The following is a 16,832-nucleotide window of genomic DNA, read 5'->3' on the forward strand; positions in this document are numbered from 1 at the left end:
GAGAAATCGTCATGTTCAACCACACACAAAGATTTCATCCCACTCAGTCAGTGTTTTTTAAGGACTCCAGCAAAATCAGTGCCAGGTCAGACAACATCCACAGACGTCTTGATTCACTCTCTGGTGCTGTGACACGCTCACAGACTCAGACATGGGGGGGCAGAGAAGCCACGGCTCCTCATGTTTGTTTTGTGCAAAAAAGAGAGAAGATGAAAGAGACAGACAACACGAAGAAAAAAATAACTTTTTGTTCCTTAAAGTCACCAACCACATTTGACAAGAAACCATTGTTTTCATACATGAGATTAGACTGTACATTATGAAACCATGAGTGGCAGTTTCATAGTTAATCTGTGGGACAGCTGAGGTCTTGGATGACAGTTTCTCAACTCACAATAGCTTCATCTAAAGACAGCCACCAGCACAGTGAGTCACACAACTCCACATGAATAAAAAGTGCTATATCTCTGCTGCATTTTGGCACGACTTTTTCAATTAGGTCATGCCAACAAGATTACCGCCTAATCAAAAAAAAAAAAAAAGTGTAAAATTGTTGCTTCCCTCGGTGAAAACGTCCACCTCACAACACTAAAACCATTGTCTCTGGTGCTGGAAATCCTTTTCAAGTGTCTCTCACTTTTGATTCACAGCCTCTCGAAGCACCAACAAAAGCCCCGCAAATTCAATTCACAGCCCGACAACATTTGCTTGTTATAAAGAGATTTGAACATTAAAAATATATACAACACACTGTTTCTTTTCCCCATCAACACTGTTAGAGCTCGCTCAGTCTGGTACAGGAATGATCTGTGTTAGTGGGCTGGTTTGATCCAGATGATGAGTCAGTTCACTACAAGGTTTATATACAGGTTTCACTATATGGCGTTTGGAGCCATATTCCATAAGAAAAATAATTGACTTCATTCTAATATACATCAATGGTCCCTTTGACAGTGAAGAAATATCAAAATGATAATAACCTGAAACCTTTGAGTACTTTGACCAAGAAGACACCAGCTCATCTTGCATAAAATGTTGACTTGGTTTTGCACAGTTTGTTCTGTAAAAACATTAACCATCTTGTCAATAGCTGCTGAGTGCTGTTGAGATGCATTGTTCAGTGGAATAGCTGTTCTGACGACATTTAAAAGTGATATCTACAGATGCTGATGCTTTTCGTGGTGTGATCGTGAGTGGTGTAGGTTGGCTGGCGAGCCACAAAACTGTAAACAGGAGTGTAAACAAACAGAAAAGAATCTAGAAAAATACCGTTCACATGCAACCTTTTCACTCCCCAAACAGTACTGCGATGTGATGATTCAAAGACAGACAATCTTGCAGCAATTGTGAACTTTTCTCATCCTTCACATTTTGTCTTTTAGGTCTCAAACATGTGGGCTGACTCTAATTCCCACCCACTTCACCAACATCTGCTTTAAATAGTTGAAAATATCTGTGTGAATATTTAATGTCACATTGTGGGATGGCAGTACGCACAGTAAAACAGCTTCAGTAGTATGTTCATTTTATGCTCTTTCCCATCACCGCATTCAAATTAAAATTACAGATCAAATCAGAATGCGACATAATGAGGTGTCTTGGAGTTTCATATTGCAGTACAACGGCTCTGTACTGTACTATCATCATCCACATGGGATCCAACTGCACTGTGACACATCACATGTGACAATGAACAATTCACAACTTGATTAAAATAGTAACCTCCCTCTCGCAGAGAAGAGTCTCATCTGCTGTTGGAGACTACCGGGGTAATGATCACCATGTGCCAACTCCATAATACCATGTCCGCCTGTCTTACTGTACACATGTAAAAATTGGTTGCAGTGCAAATTTACAACAAAAAAAAAAAAAAAAATGAGGGAAAGATGACAGCTACATAATTCCAAAAATACACAATATGTACATGACACAATTGAACTACTTTCACATTTGGGTTCAGTAAACACTGCATAGGTGACTGCATCACTAGCACAGATGAGATTGTTTTTTTTTATCATATAATGCCTCACTTGAATAAATATTACATAAATATTTGCACTTTTTATGTCTGTCTGCAGCCAACACTTTTGTCATATCCACTTCATGAAAAGAAAAAACAACCTTGCGTCATGAATGTTGCCTGTTATACAGGAAAATCCATACAATCAAGCATTCGCACTAATAGAACGAAAACATAAAAAATAGCAGCAAATGTTGTCATGTTAAGCAAAACATTGGTTAAAATAATAAACATAGTGCATTTGTAATTCATAAAGAATAAATAATAAATGAAAAACACCAAAGGCAAAGTAAGGCTTAGCAAAATTGGCTTGTGAATAAAAAAAATTTAAAAAACATGATGGATGTGTCACTTGGCCACTGAACCAATAGAAAAACATCATTCCGGAGCTCTGGACAGAACAGTAATGAACCTTCATGTTAACCGAAGGACAAAAACCTTAAAGCACAGCCTTTAACAACAAAACAAGCACTGCATAGCCCTTCAAAGCACTATCCGCCCCAGTACCACTTGTCAAGGTTATTGAATGCCTTGTACTCCTTGTGCCTACGCAGGTAATCACAAGCCAGGCATGTGTGCTCTGCCCAGAAATAGGCCTTCTTTACTTTAAAGTGCCGCCTCCACTCAAAGTACCTGAGGTACATTTCCTCATTCTTGTCCAAGAGCAGCAGGTAATCGGCCAGCTCCTTTGGCGAGGTGAAGTCGTCCACATGGATGAAGGCGTCCCCCTGGATAAAGTTCTCGTAGTTCTGCCTGGGCGGGCCAAGAACCACCGGCACAGTCCCCACAGAAAGCGGGTTGTACAGTTTCTCAGTGATGTAGTCCTTGTGGATGGAGTTCTCAAAAGCCAGGTAGAATTTGCAGCTGGCAATGGTAGGGAAGTAGTCTTGGTCCGAGATGTACTCCCCGAAGGCTTGTCCGTACGCGTGAACCTCAATGTGTTTGTATAGCTCATTGTAGTACTTCACGCGCACGTGGTCCTGGTTCCAGTTGCTCACAATCCAGCAGATCAGTTTGTTCTTGCTGGGTGGGACAAAGTCCTCCTCGCCCTCCGCTGCTACGATTGACCCATAAGGCACTTCAATGTCAGCATCCTGACGGTAGTTGAGAGTCAGATTAAACAGGTTCTCAATCCCAGGCAGTTGGGAGGAGTGCGAAGGCGACTCCAAGTTCATCCATATCCACTTCTGGAAGGATGGTCGCTGGAGCGGTGGCAGGTTGGACAGGTCGGTGCAGATGTCCCGGTGATGGATGACGACCCCATCCGACTTGTTGTAGAGGTTCCTGTCCGCTGTGATGAAACAGCCATCAATGTTGAAGAGAGAGCTGCACACGCCCAGGTCGTAGGTTTGTCCAAAGGGCCAGAGCCAGATCAGGACGGTGGTCACGTTTTTGTCGCTCTTGGTGGAGAAGAGGTTCTTGACCCGGTCTGTGGATACTGTGGACTCTACGGGACCTGATAACCAGCTGGTGGATGGTTTAAAATACATCAAAAACAGAGTCACAAAGCATCCCAGTATGAACGTGCCGAGCAGAAGGGGTCGTAGGATTCTGTGGAAAGGTGCAGATGGCATACTCTGTCCTGGAACGGGCACACCAAAGACAAAAAGGAGAAGTCAAGATCAACGCAACATCCAGACTAATCATCTAATCATGCACAGGTATTGCAAATTACGACCACGTGCTTATGAAATCTATTGTACTGGATCATTGATTCCGAAGATCATTTGTGCCTCAATTAAATACACTTGGCTTGTGAGCATCTGCATGTGAACACAGTGTTCCTATTCTTGCTATAATCCATGAGTATGCACCCTGCTGTGCGTAAGGCACACACTACTTTGGATCAATACTCATAAAGGAAAATGTGTTGCCTCCACAAACTCATTATACCAACCTGGTGGATTTGACTGAATGCTGAAATCCAAGCAAGAGTGGAGGTTGTGGGAATCGGAGAGAGCGGTTCCTACATCGGGTCGACGATGGGATCAGTCTTCTTTGTGATTCAGCGCTCATAGACAAACAAAAGAAATTGCAGGTCACAGCTAAGAGGTGCTCCTTTCGCTGTGATTAACAATGATCCTTAATGATCTAATGAGGTGATCTTGAACGTACGGGTCCTTTCAATGACGCCTCCTTTACGTGAGCAGGGAGAGAGAATCAGAGAGAATCAATTAGGGCTGTAGAAAAAGCATGTCTGTGCAATCAACATGCAGAGCTTCATCTCCACAAACAAATCGTCTCAATTAGCTGGAAAATAAAGAAGATTATTGCTAAATTGCTGGTTGACACCTTTAACACCTGAATCGACATCAGTTTTGTGGTGCTGCATTTAGATGCCTCTCACAAGAATTTAACTCTCTGGAACGTGAGAAAATTGGTTTGATAATTTTTTTTAAAAATATGGAGTAAAAGGCAATAGACAACTTGGCAAGAAATGTCTTACACATTGCTTAAAAATTACTAAATGGTGTCAAGAAAATGACCTGAGAAATAGCTGGGGGAATGTTATTATCAAGAAAATATGGGAAAATGTCCAGAAAACTACAGGCTAATTGAAATAATTATAAATTTAAATTATGTTGCAGAAAAAAAAGTTTCTGTCTTTTTTGAGGTTTTTTTGTGCTTATTTGCATGTCATTTTTTAAAAATTATTTTTGGGGCAAAATCTTGTTAAGGTGCTTATTGCCTTCCTCCCATGTTTTTGAAAGAAATCCAGCCAATTTACTCAGGTATCAAAGGGTTAATCACTGATGTTATTTCAAATTCATTGCTTAAGTATGGATATAAGCTTCCAGTTATTAGTTTTACCATATGTATTGTAAGAGAATGCTGCCATCTTAAGGCTGAGGAGAATAGAGAGGCCCCCTGACTCTGAAAACTCTGTGGGGCTCAACACACCTGCATGTTGCTTAGAGAGGCCATACAAGCAACTCAAGAGGTGACTTTTCTAGAATTTCACACATCAATTCACAATTTCACATTTCACAATTTGTATAATATGTAATGTGGCATATGATAATGGCCTTATGCACCCTTTTATCTCTCCCATGTGTGATTTAGAGACACAGATCAGCACTAAAAGGCCACATAACCCAGAGCCAGATTCCTTTAAAAGCTTGCGGTATCAATACATTTGCATGCATGCAAATCCTCTTATACACAGTTGTAACATGTTTGTTGTGAGCAGCGGTGATAAGCTCTTTGCTTTACAGAGCATGCTGCCCGTGCATAACTTCATATGCTGGTGTCATAAGAAGAAAGCTAAAGTGTACTGTAGTGCAGAGATCAAAATCTATTAAATATGCAGTGTGTGGTAAAGTTATAGCGTCTCCATGGTGATGCTGCTGAGGTCAGAGCATTTAATATGAGAGGGCTCACACACTCCTTATTTCCCTCTTTGCATCTCTGCGCCAACAAATGAGACCTGGGTGAGACATGTGCAGCTCAAGCATCCCCACTCAGATTTTTAAATAACATAACGGGGGGTTTTCTCAAATGCATTGTGATGTATTTGGGACACTGAAAGAGCACCGCATGGGTGAGTAGTCTGCAGGGAGGCTAGAAATGACTGGAGAGAGGCAGAGGGAGGTAAAAAAAAACGCAACCACAGATTTGGGTAACATCAGTCACGGAGATGCATCAAATCCTTTATGTTAGTAACAGGTAGGATAAGAGGCAAAAGGAGAGTCCTGCAATAAAAAAAGATATTTTCTTCTCTTATTTCCACTTTGATTGATGTTTTTTTTTGTCAGTGTGAAGGCCAAATCACTGAGTGTAAAAGGACACTCCATCCCAGGTGAGAATTAATTCCCAGCCACCGAGCACTGAAGGTCATTTTAAAACGTGATGCTATAGTGGAGCCACTGTTTAAAATGGTTGTCTTTAGGCGTGATACTGCATCCAAGTTGATGGCAATATTTGAAAGATTCGCTGGGATATTTCATGTGTTGCCCGACACCCTTTTTGCGCACCAAAAACGCGCAGAATATAAATAATAGCATGGAAGATGATGCTGGAAAAAAATGCAAAGACAAGTAAAAACAATATTCACTGGAGAAAACCCTTTATAATCCCCTTAATGGTCAAGTGCATTGAAATGTAAGACAGAAAAAAATGCATGTAGAGATAAACACCCTGAGGAAATGTGAATTTACAGTGAGATCATTTCTAATTAGCTGGCGAGGATTTGCCGTCAAAGCAGGTACCGCTGCTCAGCCATGTAGTGCAGGGAGAAAAAACAGCCATGCATTTCACTCACCATCTCGACAGGCGTGAGTCAAAATAGCCCTTTCTTCTCATTTCCTCCAGAGGTCCGCGTACCCTTTTTTCCCCTCAAAGACACCTTGCAACATACGGAAGATGCGGATGCGTTTGGAATAAAAAATCGCGCCCGTCCGCCGTATTTGCAGGAATAGATCCGGATGAACCCACATCCATCGTCTTGATCCAGAAAAATGATACCTACTGTAGCAATGTGCGCTGAATCCTTCCCTGCTGCTGCTGCTGCTGCTGCTGCTGCACACCGACGCAAAGAATGATGGCTGCAAAATAAAAAATAAAAAAATAAAAATTTGGCGGCTACTCCGTCAGCCCGCACACTAAATACATGTCTCGGTGTGTGAGGACGCCATGTATGCTCACTGATGTGATGCGATGTGGAATAATTCCCTGCTGGCTGCCCATGCGCTACCTTGCTCTGTTTACGGTCAATGCAGCTGCGGGCTGTGGCGGAGCTCCAGTGAGCGTGTGTGTGCGTATGAGTGTGATGCTCAGATTCAGCGTTAATGCATATTAAACTTCAATCATGTGCTGAAGGCTCTCCTCTGAATAAACAGGTGAATCATTGCTGCAGCGGATCTTAAGGTCCCCCCCCCCCCCCCCCTCGGGCCTGCATCGACTCTTTATCCCGGGAACAAAATAATGGGACCTCTATGTGTTACATGGCTGCCTTTTAATGATGTAGCGGTGAGCCAAATGCTGAACTATGACCGCCAGTCACTGAGAATGCACCACAACCAGTAACTAAGCAATTTATGCATTTTTCCCACAACATTTTTATGATTTTATTAACAACAATCGCTACAGATCATGCCTGAGCACATAAGGTGGGATAATTATTCTACTATTAACAAAGAGGCACTTCAGCTTCTGGCCATTAAACGTTTGGCATCGCACATTATCCTTATAAGATCATTCATTAATCATTTAAAGATGCACTAGGCGATTTGCTATTGCACTTACACTGAGTTGGGGAAGAAAAAAGATTAGTCAAAATCGATCGCTTTTATCAATCAAGCACCAAAACTAAATCCGCTAAATCCTCCAATTCCCATAATGCACTCAAAATTATCTCACACTTTTATGCTGTCTGTCATACAACACGGAAGTTGAGATATTCCGACCTCCTACTAGAAAAAGTACAATGGAATACTATTCCGAGTTCGAATTCCTCAAAAAATAAAATGTATAATGGCATCTGTTACTGTATGTATTGTTTTTCCTCTGTTTCGCTCAAATATGAAAGGAGGCAGCCCCGTTAACGGTGCAGTTGTCCATGGACTAGCCACAGAAACACCTGTTAGTCATTGTCTGTCACATTTTTCCTTTATGTTTGATGTTGCGCACCTTGAAAGCTTGAAAGTTGGAGTTTAGAAATTTCAGCCGGGAAATTCTGACCTCCAACTTTGAATGGAACGCAGCATAACGCCGCCTCTTCAAGGAAGTAATTTCACGCCATTATGCCGTCTTCCTGTTCTGTATAAAAGGTACAGTCGTGGAAATGGGGAGACAGAGTTGTCTCGCCTTTAAGCTGCCACTGTAGGTAGTAACTGCTGAAATGATGTCTGTATAGATGAAACAGCTGTCAGGAGGGGATCATGGTTGCCACAGGTGTCATGTTTTGGCGACGTGCCGTGTGTGCAACCCGCCATGTAAGATTTAAAAAGCAGTCAGTAGTAGTAAGTCAAAGAAGAAAACGGAGACTGCAAACAATGTTCTCTGCCAAGTCATGCCATTGTTATTGTTTATAAAGTACTGCGGACGAGTATGTTATATGTAACACTAGGCTGACGCACTTGTGTATATTGTGATGGAAACTTTTATCCTACACCTTAAGTATTTGAACTTTTATATCTATACATCGCCAATGCACTTTTCACACATATGCTTTTATGCTGCACCCACGCTTACGAGAAGTTCAACAGTTTGTCAGCTGATAACTTGGAAATGTCAGGGTGTGAAGTCATTAGTTATCAGGGTGATGACTGTCTGCTGACTTAGACAGCACACAAAGCTTTTTTTCAACTTCCCTAACCTTTTGTCTGACATTTCCTCATCCACACTTTGTACCAAAACAGTATGGATACTCTGTGTATTTGTCAATATCAATATTGTTTTGGGGTAAACTGCCTGAAATAAGGTCATCCCTGGAGCAATCTATGAAGTTGGGGGACTTAGGAGAGACAGATTTTTTTAAAAAGAACAGTCAAAATCAAGGCTATATATCACAACATTTTGTACCATAATGCAACATAAGTGTTTTTCATAAGCTGCCCTCTCTGCTTTTAGTTTAAAGGCCATGTCTTTAAACTAAAAGCTCTAGTAGCTCACTGCTCACTGCTCACTCAGCACCAAACTGTCAAAGTTAGCAGGTATGTTGGACAATAGTGCACATTTTGGGTATGTAGTGCATCATAGTGATTTAAAACACAGCAAGAGATACTCCTCAGCAGTAGACCAAAATCAGAAGTAAAAGAGAGATTATTAGAGCTCGCCAGATGGGCTGAAACAAGACATAGTGACTTGAAATGAAACTTTTGCAGCAAGGAAGTTCTAAAAAATAAGATCATAGAGATCTCTTTAAGTGACACATTACAAAATGCACAACGCATGTACGATGTTATCAGACCATTAACAAGAAGGTAAACTATCCCACAGATAAAAATAATCTTTATTTCGCCCTGCACTTGCTCTGGGCTCTGCATGTTTCAGGAACTGAACCGCTGTCCTGACATTCCGTTACTGTTTAGTCACTATGATTCATTATTTTAGGTCGACACACCTTTCAAATATCAAGATCTACATAGTGCTTTCTCTTGTACTGTTTTTGGACTGAGGAAGAGTTGGAGGGAGAGGAAGGTGACAGCTTTACACCAACAGTCTGCTTTGTTTACTCTCCTTGCTTTCCAGGGTGCACTTTATTAATGTCTATCGAGGTTTAATGTAGGCACAGATTACAGAACAGCAAAACATGCCTATGCACATTTCAGCTGGATACGGTGGAGTCGATGATAAAACATGCCGTTTACGTTATGAATCCCAAAATGTACAAGGCTGTGTTAACAGGAAGTAATAAGGTTGATCATTTAAACTGACAATAAGTGTAAAAAATCACACACATAACATCACTGTAGCCAAAATTAAGATAATCAACACTGAACTAAAATGTAACACTTGTTTTTGCTCACATTTTTCACAAGTGTGAGTCAGATGCAAGATTTTTTTTATGCACTCAATAGATATATTTACCTCAAATTGCCCCAAATTTGTTAAAACCCATATAGTGAGCACTTGACCTTCCACCTCACAGGTGTGGTATATCAAGGTGCTGATTGGGCTGGTCACAAAAATGTGCAGTTTGATCACACAACACAAAGCCACAGAAGTTTTGGAGAGCGTGCCATTGACATGCTAGCTGCAGAAATGTCCAGTGTTATTTCTGTTAATGTGGCCGTAGATCTAACCGGCCTCCGACATCTGCAGAACACATGCAGCCACACCAGCTGCCATCAGACCAACTTCTGTCAGGTCAAGAACCCAGTGATGACGATGAGCTTCCCTGAGACGGTTTCAGACCGTTTGTGCAGACATTTATTACTAATTATTGCATCAGCTGCTGTTTTTGTTTTTGCAACTGATCTCAGACAGTCTGGCAACTGAAAATGTGGAAGTCCTGAGCTGGCATTTATCTTCATGTTGACATTACAGAGTCTTTTTCTAATGACCACTGTCAAATGCATATGGATATTACAAATCCTTTCATTTTAATATTGTAAAAGATCAAAACTTCAGACTGGAGTCAATACATCTTTTGGCACTGTGTGTGTATTCGAACCCTTTAAATGCCAGATTTTTGTCATGATGCCACTATGTTTATAGATTAAAAATATAAATATTTTCAATAAACTACATGTAAAGTATTTTTTTTTATAAATTATTACAGCCTGGGATATACCAATGATTTTTAGCAACAATTAATGTAACACCATCAGGTGGAAAATAGAAACAAATTACAAATTAGAAAGCCCAGAATGACACCCAGAAATAACACAATGCATGGTTTTATGCTTTGATGGCTGTGGGATCAAAACTTGCATTTTGAATGGGTTTCAATGGCGCATTTTTTGCACTTAACAGTCTAATGAATGCAACAATTCTGTTTACACAGAGTATTTTATCCTAATGGTAGGAGCTGAGCTTGAATTTCTGAGGTCAAACAAAAATACACAATCTTGTCAAAATGTATGCCATATGCATGAACACAGCCAAAATTTTACAAAATGAAGAATGAAAAGTGAGTCAAAATGCACCAAACAGTCCCTAAGGGTTGATGTGATGTGGTCTGCTGTTGTGAGGCTGGTTGGATGTACTGCCAGATGAACAGAAACAACACTGGAGATTCCTGCAGTTAGCATGTCAATGGCACACTTCCTAAAAACTTGGAACATCTGTGGCGGTGTGTTGTGCGATCAAACTGCACATTTTAGAGCTGCCTTTTATTGTGACCATCCCGAAGCACGGCTGCATGGTAACGATGCTGTTTAATCAGCATCCTGATATGCCACAGCTGTCAGGAGGGTGGACTTTATTTAAAAAAAGAGAAGTGTTCACTAACAAGGATTTTCACAAATTTGCAACCAAAATTTGAGAGAAATATATCTACTAATTTAATTTTACTTAATTTTGGTTTAACTCTTCCTCTCTGGGATGTATTTTTTTAACAATGGAAATGTTTTATGGACAGATGTTAGTTTGAACAAAGATGATGGCGAGGCTTATTTCGCTCACAGTGACGCTGCTGATGATCCAACTGTATAACTATAACTGCTAAATGTTCGTTTTGGCTGTTATCAAAATGTGCATTTGTCACAGGCCTCTTGATGGTGTACAGCTACAAATAATAAGATTGTCTGTTTGTTTGCGGAAAAGAAAGGAAATATATCTACTGAGTGCATGAAAAAAGTCTTGGCTCTTTACCTTAAATGTATGAAAAATGGGAGCAAAAACAAAGTTGCATTTAAATTTTGGTCGGTATATTCGCTTGCTTGTGGCTTTGAAAATCAGTTGTCTGTTCTCATCATTTGCATTTCACTGTGCAACTTCATTTAGCTTTAATGTAATTATTTTATACAACCGTGAATACACATCTGCTATGGCTCTTAGTCAGATCAGTCCTGCCATCTTCGTCGTTCCCCACCAAATATCGCAGCCCATTTGCGAGTTATCTCCAGGTAGATTGCAGGTTTATTGGGCAGGTAGTCCAGATACACAGTCTGACTTGTTTTTGGAATCGCCATTTCAATCTGAGACCCCTCGTGCCATTCATTAAACGACGTTATAGAGATGAAATCAGGTCTGGCTTGTAACGCGGCACTCAGCGAGGTTTCATAGTATTTGCCATTGATGCGGTTTCGAGTGTTTTGGAAGTTCCAGGGTCGAATGCTCGTGTCGATGTACCCGGGGCCCACACTTGGAATGAATATCAGGTTGTTATCTTCACAGAAAGCTTTAATGGAGTCCCAGTTCCGCTGAGTGGACCCGTAGGAAAACCCATTAGTGGCAAAGTAAGTGTAGACGCCATCAAAACCAGCAGTCAGGATCTCCCTCTTATGCTTCTCCTCCACCAGCAGGGCGATGAAGATGGCGTCATACGGGGTATCCCTGATGCTGTTACTCTCCGTGTGTTTGAGCAGTTTGGCCCACTGCTCCGAGTTCATCAGATATGAGTCATAAACATAGAAGAGCGGAAGAAGCTTGCCAGTGTTTGTCCGATACTTGAAGAATGCAGGGTGCTCCCCGTATCTGAGGAGAGGAGGCAAACAAGTCAAGATAAACAAAGAAACAAGGAAAATGTCACAGGAATAAAGAGAGTGATGCAAACACGATATTATCGACTGATGCGATGAATCACAAAAGAATGATTTCCAGAGGGAGTGTAAGCTGCTGACTGATGAAACACACTCACTTCTCAATGATGTATTTGACATTAGTGAACATGTTGACTTCATCTCTGTCTTTGTACGGTTCGATGTGAAACGCCACCTGTAAACACAGAAATGGGAACAATATGTAAACATTCTTTATTTAACTGTTGAGTTAAATAAAACAGTTAAATAAATAAATATTCTTTATTTAACTGTTGAGTTTCTCGGCGTTGTAAATACTGTATATATTGTTTGTTTATGTCGTCCTCTGTGCTTTATTTCCTTCATCTTTATCCTGCACATTCCTTGTTTTTGTACTTATTTATTAATATAGTTTATTTTGCACAGTTATCTTTCTATTTTGCTATCCCTTTGCTGCTGCAATGTTGGAAATTTCCCCACTGTGGGACTAATAAAGGATTACTTATCTTATCTTATCTAATACAAAACATTTTCCAATTTCTCTGATTTCCCACCCAAAGTTTTCTAAATGTTAGATGTTTGCATCAAACATTTATGTTGTGTTTACACAGAACCAGGTGGACAGCAGACATACAACACCTGGACGGTAAGGGAAAATCAAACACATACACAAACACACACACACACACACACACACACACACACACACACACACACAAAAAAAAACAGGAAGGACTGTTGAATGAAATATGAAATATGCTTGACAATTTGTTATGATGCTGATGCCACATTGTTTACATAGACTGGGATAAAATATAGTAAATCAAATTAATGCAACTGTATTTTATGTGTTTTTTAAATAATAATAATAATAATAATAATAATAATCTTTATTTGTACAGCACCTACCATACAAGAGTGTGAAAATAAACAATGTATTAAAAGAATAAATACAATAAATACACCACACACACACACACACACACACACACACACACACACACACACACACACACACACACATATGCGCACACACTCGCCTGTGTTTTTGCTTTGTGTGGCACTACATAACATCCAGTTGAAAATTCTGTCATGGAAGACAGCAAAGAGTTAAAAATATTTAAATATTTTAACTCACATTACTGTTGCCAGCCTCACCTGATTTTACTCTCTCGCTCTCGTCCACTAAAATGATACCGGTTTGCCGTGTGTCTGATTCCACGTGAACGCAGCATTAGTCTGCTGCTAAATACAAAACAAAAGGCTACTAACTTTGCTGTTATCTTCATACTGACCTTAATATGGTATTTATTTGCCACTTCCAGCAGCAAAGGCACAATGTCATCCATCGCCTCACCATTATCGTCACTCAAATTAGGAGGATACCAGGAAACGGCGAGGACACCTGAGAATAAACAGTTAAAACCATACACAATAATAATACTGACAATAAACAAAAAAAAAAATCTGTTTTTTTTCCACTTGATAGTGTCGAGTTTTGTCAGTTTTGACACATGATGGTGGAACGGAGTTAAATACATTGAGGGTCAGTTTGATTATTTTACATGTAATTTTACAGACATCTGCAACATCTTACTATATCACATTACTGGAAAATGTTCATATCAATAATGCGACTGCAATAAGGATACACCAATCCTACTTTTTCCCTCACAAGTTAGATTCTGATATCTCAGTTCAGTGTATCTGCCAATACTGAGCACTGACCCTAAACCAGTTCATTTTACGTTAGGCAGCATGAGGCAAGGGGGTGCTGTGTGATGCAGACAGCCTGGCCTTCATCATTTGCGCGTTTGAATGGTCTGAGGCGGTTCGAAATTTGTTTGCAGAGCACAAAAAAATTCAGGTAAGTTAATATTGATGAATCCGGCATTTCTAAGCTCAGATTTGTGCATGCGAATTGTTTGTGAATGAAGCCTACAATGTTAAAGGTGAATAAATCAGGTCGGTTTCACATATTTCAGCCATATTGCCCAGGACTATCATAAAATAAAATTAAGTTTAGGTTCAGTCTGTCTTACCAATGGCCGCTGTGCGCAGCTGCTGCATATGAGACTCTAAAACAGAGGGATCCCTGGAACTGTAGGCCCCTAAAGACGGGTAGAAGTTGGCCCCGATGTCATCAGGTGGGCTGTGTCTCCCTTGTGGATACCCCTGAGCCACCTTAAAGTCCCAGTGTGGCAGCTGCGGGTGGTTCCAGTGGATGTATTGGCCATCAAATTTGGGGTTGCCATACCACGCGTAGTAAAAGGCATGGACGTAGTAGTTTGGAGGAGGGAACCTTCTCAGTGAAGCCTCCAGTTTGTCTGACTGAGCAGAATCATTCATTTTGGTTTGGTCAGGTTTGTTGTTGTCTTTCTGGACCTGATCGTCATTCTTTCTGTCCGGGAACAGCTCCACACCGACAGGGCTGCTGAACGGAGAGTCCTCTGGTGTCAGCGCCTTCAAGACCACCGTTACTATGAGCACGAGCAACACCAAAGCAATTAACGTGATGCAAGATTTGCGCCTGAACCTTGCCATTCTTCAGTGAGCGCCTGAGGCTTTCCAGAGTTCATTGTTGAGACAGCAGTGAGGGGTTGTTGTCGGATAGGATGCCATTAAAGCTCCTTCAGTGAATTTTTCTTCAGCCTGGAGGTTTGAGGAAACAGGAGATGCGAGCGTGTTACAAAAGAACATTGCAGCTTAATCCATTAATCATTTGCTCTTTAAAATGAAAGAAAATCCAATAACACAAAGTGGCATCTTCAGCTTCGTTGTATGTCTGACCAACAGTCGAAAACAAAAAGATGTTCAGTTTAGGGCTGACACTGACGATTGTTTTCATAAACATTTTCTTGATTATTGGTTTTATATATTTAACAGTGAAAAATACACATTGCAATATGTGAGAGCTCAAGGTTTAGCCTCACCAACAGAGCAAGACCAAAATGTAAACAACACAAGGGACAGCAGCATTTACATTTGAGAAGCAAATGTTTGGCCTTTCCACCTTTTCGCTAGAAAAATTACTTAAAGGAACAGTTCACCCCAAAATTAAAAACAGACATTTTCCCTCTTCGCTGCTATTTTTTAATCTAGATTGTTTTGGTGTGTCGGCGTGATGTCACAGACAGACTGGAGAAAAGGTAAACGGTTAAAAACTGCATGAATAGAGGTCTGTGAAAACTTAACGTCGACTACTTCTCTTTACGTATCTCTTACTTATTCAGTCTGTCTTTCAAACTCAGTGCAGGCCACAGACTTTACCCCTGCTATGCTTACGTGAAGCTAAAGCTAAAATATTCAGGATATGGCCGCTGCCATCTCGCACTGGTGATGTCATTGGGAGCCGATCGTTCCCTTTTTTGTAGAATTGAATAACTCATTAAAACCAAACTTATCATAAAAACAAAGACTTGAACAAACGTCAGGGTGATGAGAACTACCTTCAGTGACAGAAACCATCTTTGGGAAAAATGTATATGGCGTGTACTTTGAGTTTTTAGTTTGGCCTGTTTCCTATTCACTAACATGAAGTGGCAGGGGATGTTTGTGATTAACACTTTTGGCTAACTGACAAGTGGTCCATCTTTATTACCTTTTTGGTTTACATTTTGGTTTTTTTTAACATTGGGAATGAGGCTGTAGAAAGAAAATAATTAATAGAAAACTGCCCACAAGGCATGTAGATTAACTTTAGTAACCAGGTCATGATTTCTGGAAAGTGACATTGCTGTTGAGTTTTTCACAAGTCATTTTTGGATGCTTTGAGCATCGCAAGCTGAGTGCCATCTAATTAAATTAAATCCCTGAAAAGGCAAACATCTTTGCCCTTATCTCCAATTATCTGCAACTCACACTCAAAAACAATCCAAATTAATAAATAGCATTACAGGTAAGAGACAAATGTGTATTTTTGATATTAGGGTGAACTGAATTAATCAATTATTCAAAAAAAAGATGCCAATTAAATGTCTGTAATAAATTAATTTAGAAATTGTTGGGACTCTAACTCAGTTTACTATGATGTAAAGCAAAGAAAAGCAGCAAATCTACAAGATTGCAACCATTAAATGTTTGGCAATTATGCTGGAAAAGATAATATGAATTATTAACTAAATTGGCTGCTGATTAAACTCTTTAAATTGCAGAATGAAGGTGCAGAGAGCTAGCTACATCCTTTTAAATGACTGCACACTATGCGGAAACTGTGCGGAATCGCAGTCAGATGCAGAAAGCTCACTGTGCTAACCTGCATTACATAACAGCTGTAAAAGCTACCAGCTTACAGTTCAACGATGCAAAAGGACCAACAAGCTAACAACGTTAGCCACTTCAACTCCACCTGCAGTGATGAACTTTGGATTGTCAACAGCAGCCAGGAATAACAGCGGTGACACAACATTAGTTTGATCCTCCGACGGCCAAACAATTCACTTCTTTCCGTATTAAAACCATGAAACCGTAGAAATACAACCTCTGCCGTTAAACACGGGCGATGTAAAGGATCAGGCCACTCTTCATGAATTATTTTCGTTGTATGAGATGCAGAGGACGGGACACAACCTGCACTTCTGGTGCGGTAGCTTGTCCCGGAAAACATCACAGATCTATAGATGCTGCGACAGCGACTGCGCAGTGGCGGCGATCCATCCATAATATATAGGAAGCTGCTGTCACGA

The 16,832-nt window shown here is 40.4% G+C and overlaps 2 protein-coding genes across 6 annotated transcripts; both read right to left on the bottom strand.

The window, feature by feature from the left end:
- Positions 1 to 2,269: 2,269 nt before the first annotated feature.
- fut9a (fucosyltransferase 9a) lies at positions 2,270 to 6,856 on the bottom strand. Of its 3 annotated transcripts, XM_042500063.1 has the most exons (4): positions 6,489 to 6,856; positions 6,282 to 6,365; positions 3,918 to 4,156; positions 2,270 to 3,602 (listed from the first exon to the last, which is right to left on the bottom strand). In XM_042500063.1, the coding sequence occupies exon 4, from the start codon at positions 3,592 to 3,594 to the stop codon at positions 2,512 to 2,514; it is 1,083 nt and encodes a 360-aa protein (XP_042355997.1). In that variant the 5' UTR covers positions 3,595 to 3,602; positions 3,918 to 4,156; positions 6,282 to 6,365; positions 6,489 to 6,856; the 3' UTR covers positions 2,270 to 2,511. The 3 variants fall into 3 exon arrangements, with proteins under 3 accessions (XP_042355997.1, XP_042355996.1, XP_042355998.1); XM_042500062.1 differs by having other exon boundaries at positions 6,282 to 6,856; XM_042500064.1 differs by lacking the exons at positions 6,282 to 6,365; positions 6,489 to 6,856 and having other exon boundaries at positions 3,918 to 4,165.
- A 3,508-nt stretch (positions 6,857 to 10,364) lies between these two features.
- manea (mannosidase, endo-alpha) lies at positions 10,365 to 16,726 on the bottom strand. 3 transcript variants are annotated; one of them, XM_042501365.1, is made up of 5 exons: positions 16,628 to 16,726; positions 14,190 to 14,799; positions 13,443 to 13,552; positions 12,267 to 12,343; positions 10,365 to 12,103 (listed from the first exon to the last, which is right to left on the bottom strand). In XM_042501365.1, the coding sequence occupies exons 2-5, from the start codon at positions 14,689 to 14,691 to the stop codon at positions 11,470 to 11,472; spliced, it is 1,323 nt and encodes a 440-aa protein (XP_042357299.1). In that variant the 5' UTR covers positions 14,692 to 14,799; positions 16,628 to 16,726; the 3' UTR covers positions 10,365 to 11,469. The 3 variants fall into 3 exon arrangements, with proteins under 3 accessions (XP_042357299.1, XP_042357297.1, XP_042357298.1); XM_042501363.1 differs by having other exon boundaries at positions 16,496 to 16,726; XM_042501364.1 differs by having other exon boundaries at positions 16,440 to 16,726.
- Between the last annotated feature and the right edge of the window lie 106 nt (positions 16,727 to 16,832).

This window comes from Plectropomus leopardus, chromosome 14 (genome assembly GCF_008729295.1).
Source record: "Plectropomus leopardus isolate mb chromosome 14, YSFRI_Pleo_2.0, whole genome shotgun sequence".
NCBI lineage: Eukaryota > Metazoa > Chordata > Actinopteri > Perciformes > Serranidae > Plectropomus > Plectropomus leopardus.

Coding starts and splice junctions, on each gene's coding strand:
- fut9a (XM_042500063.1), bottom strand. CDS start 3,594: ATGCCATCTGCACCTTTCCACAGAATCCTACGACCCCTTCTGCTCGGC.
- manea (XM_042501365.1), bottom strand. CDS start 14,691: ATGGCAAGGTTCAGGCGCAAATCTTGCATCACGTTAATTGCTTTGGTG. Junction 12,344..13,442: donor CAAATAAATACCATATTAAG/GTCAGTATGAAG, acceptor CTGTGTTTACAG/GTGGCGTTTCACATCGAACC. Junction 12,104..12,266: donor GTCAAATACATCATTGAGAA/GTGAGTGTGTTT, acceptor TCCTCTCCTCAG/ATACGGGGAGCACCCTGCAT.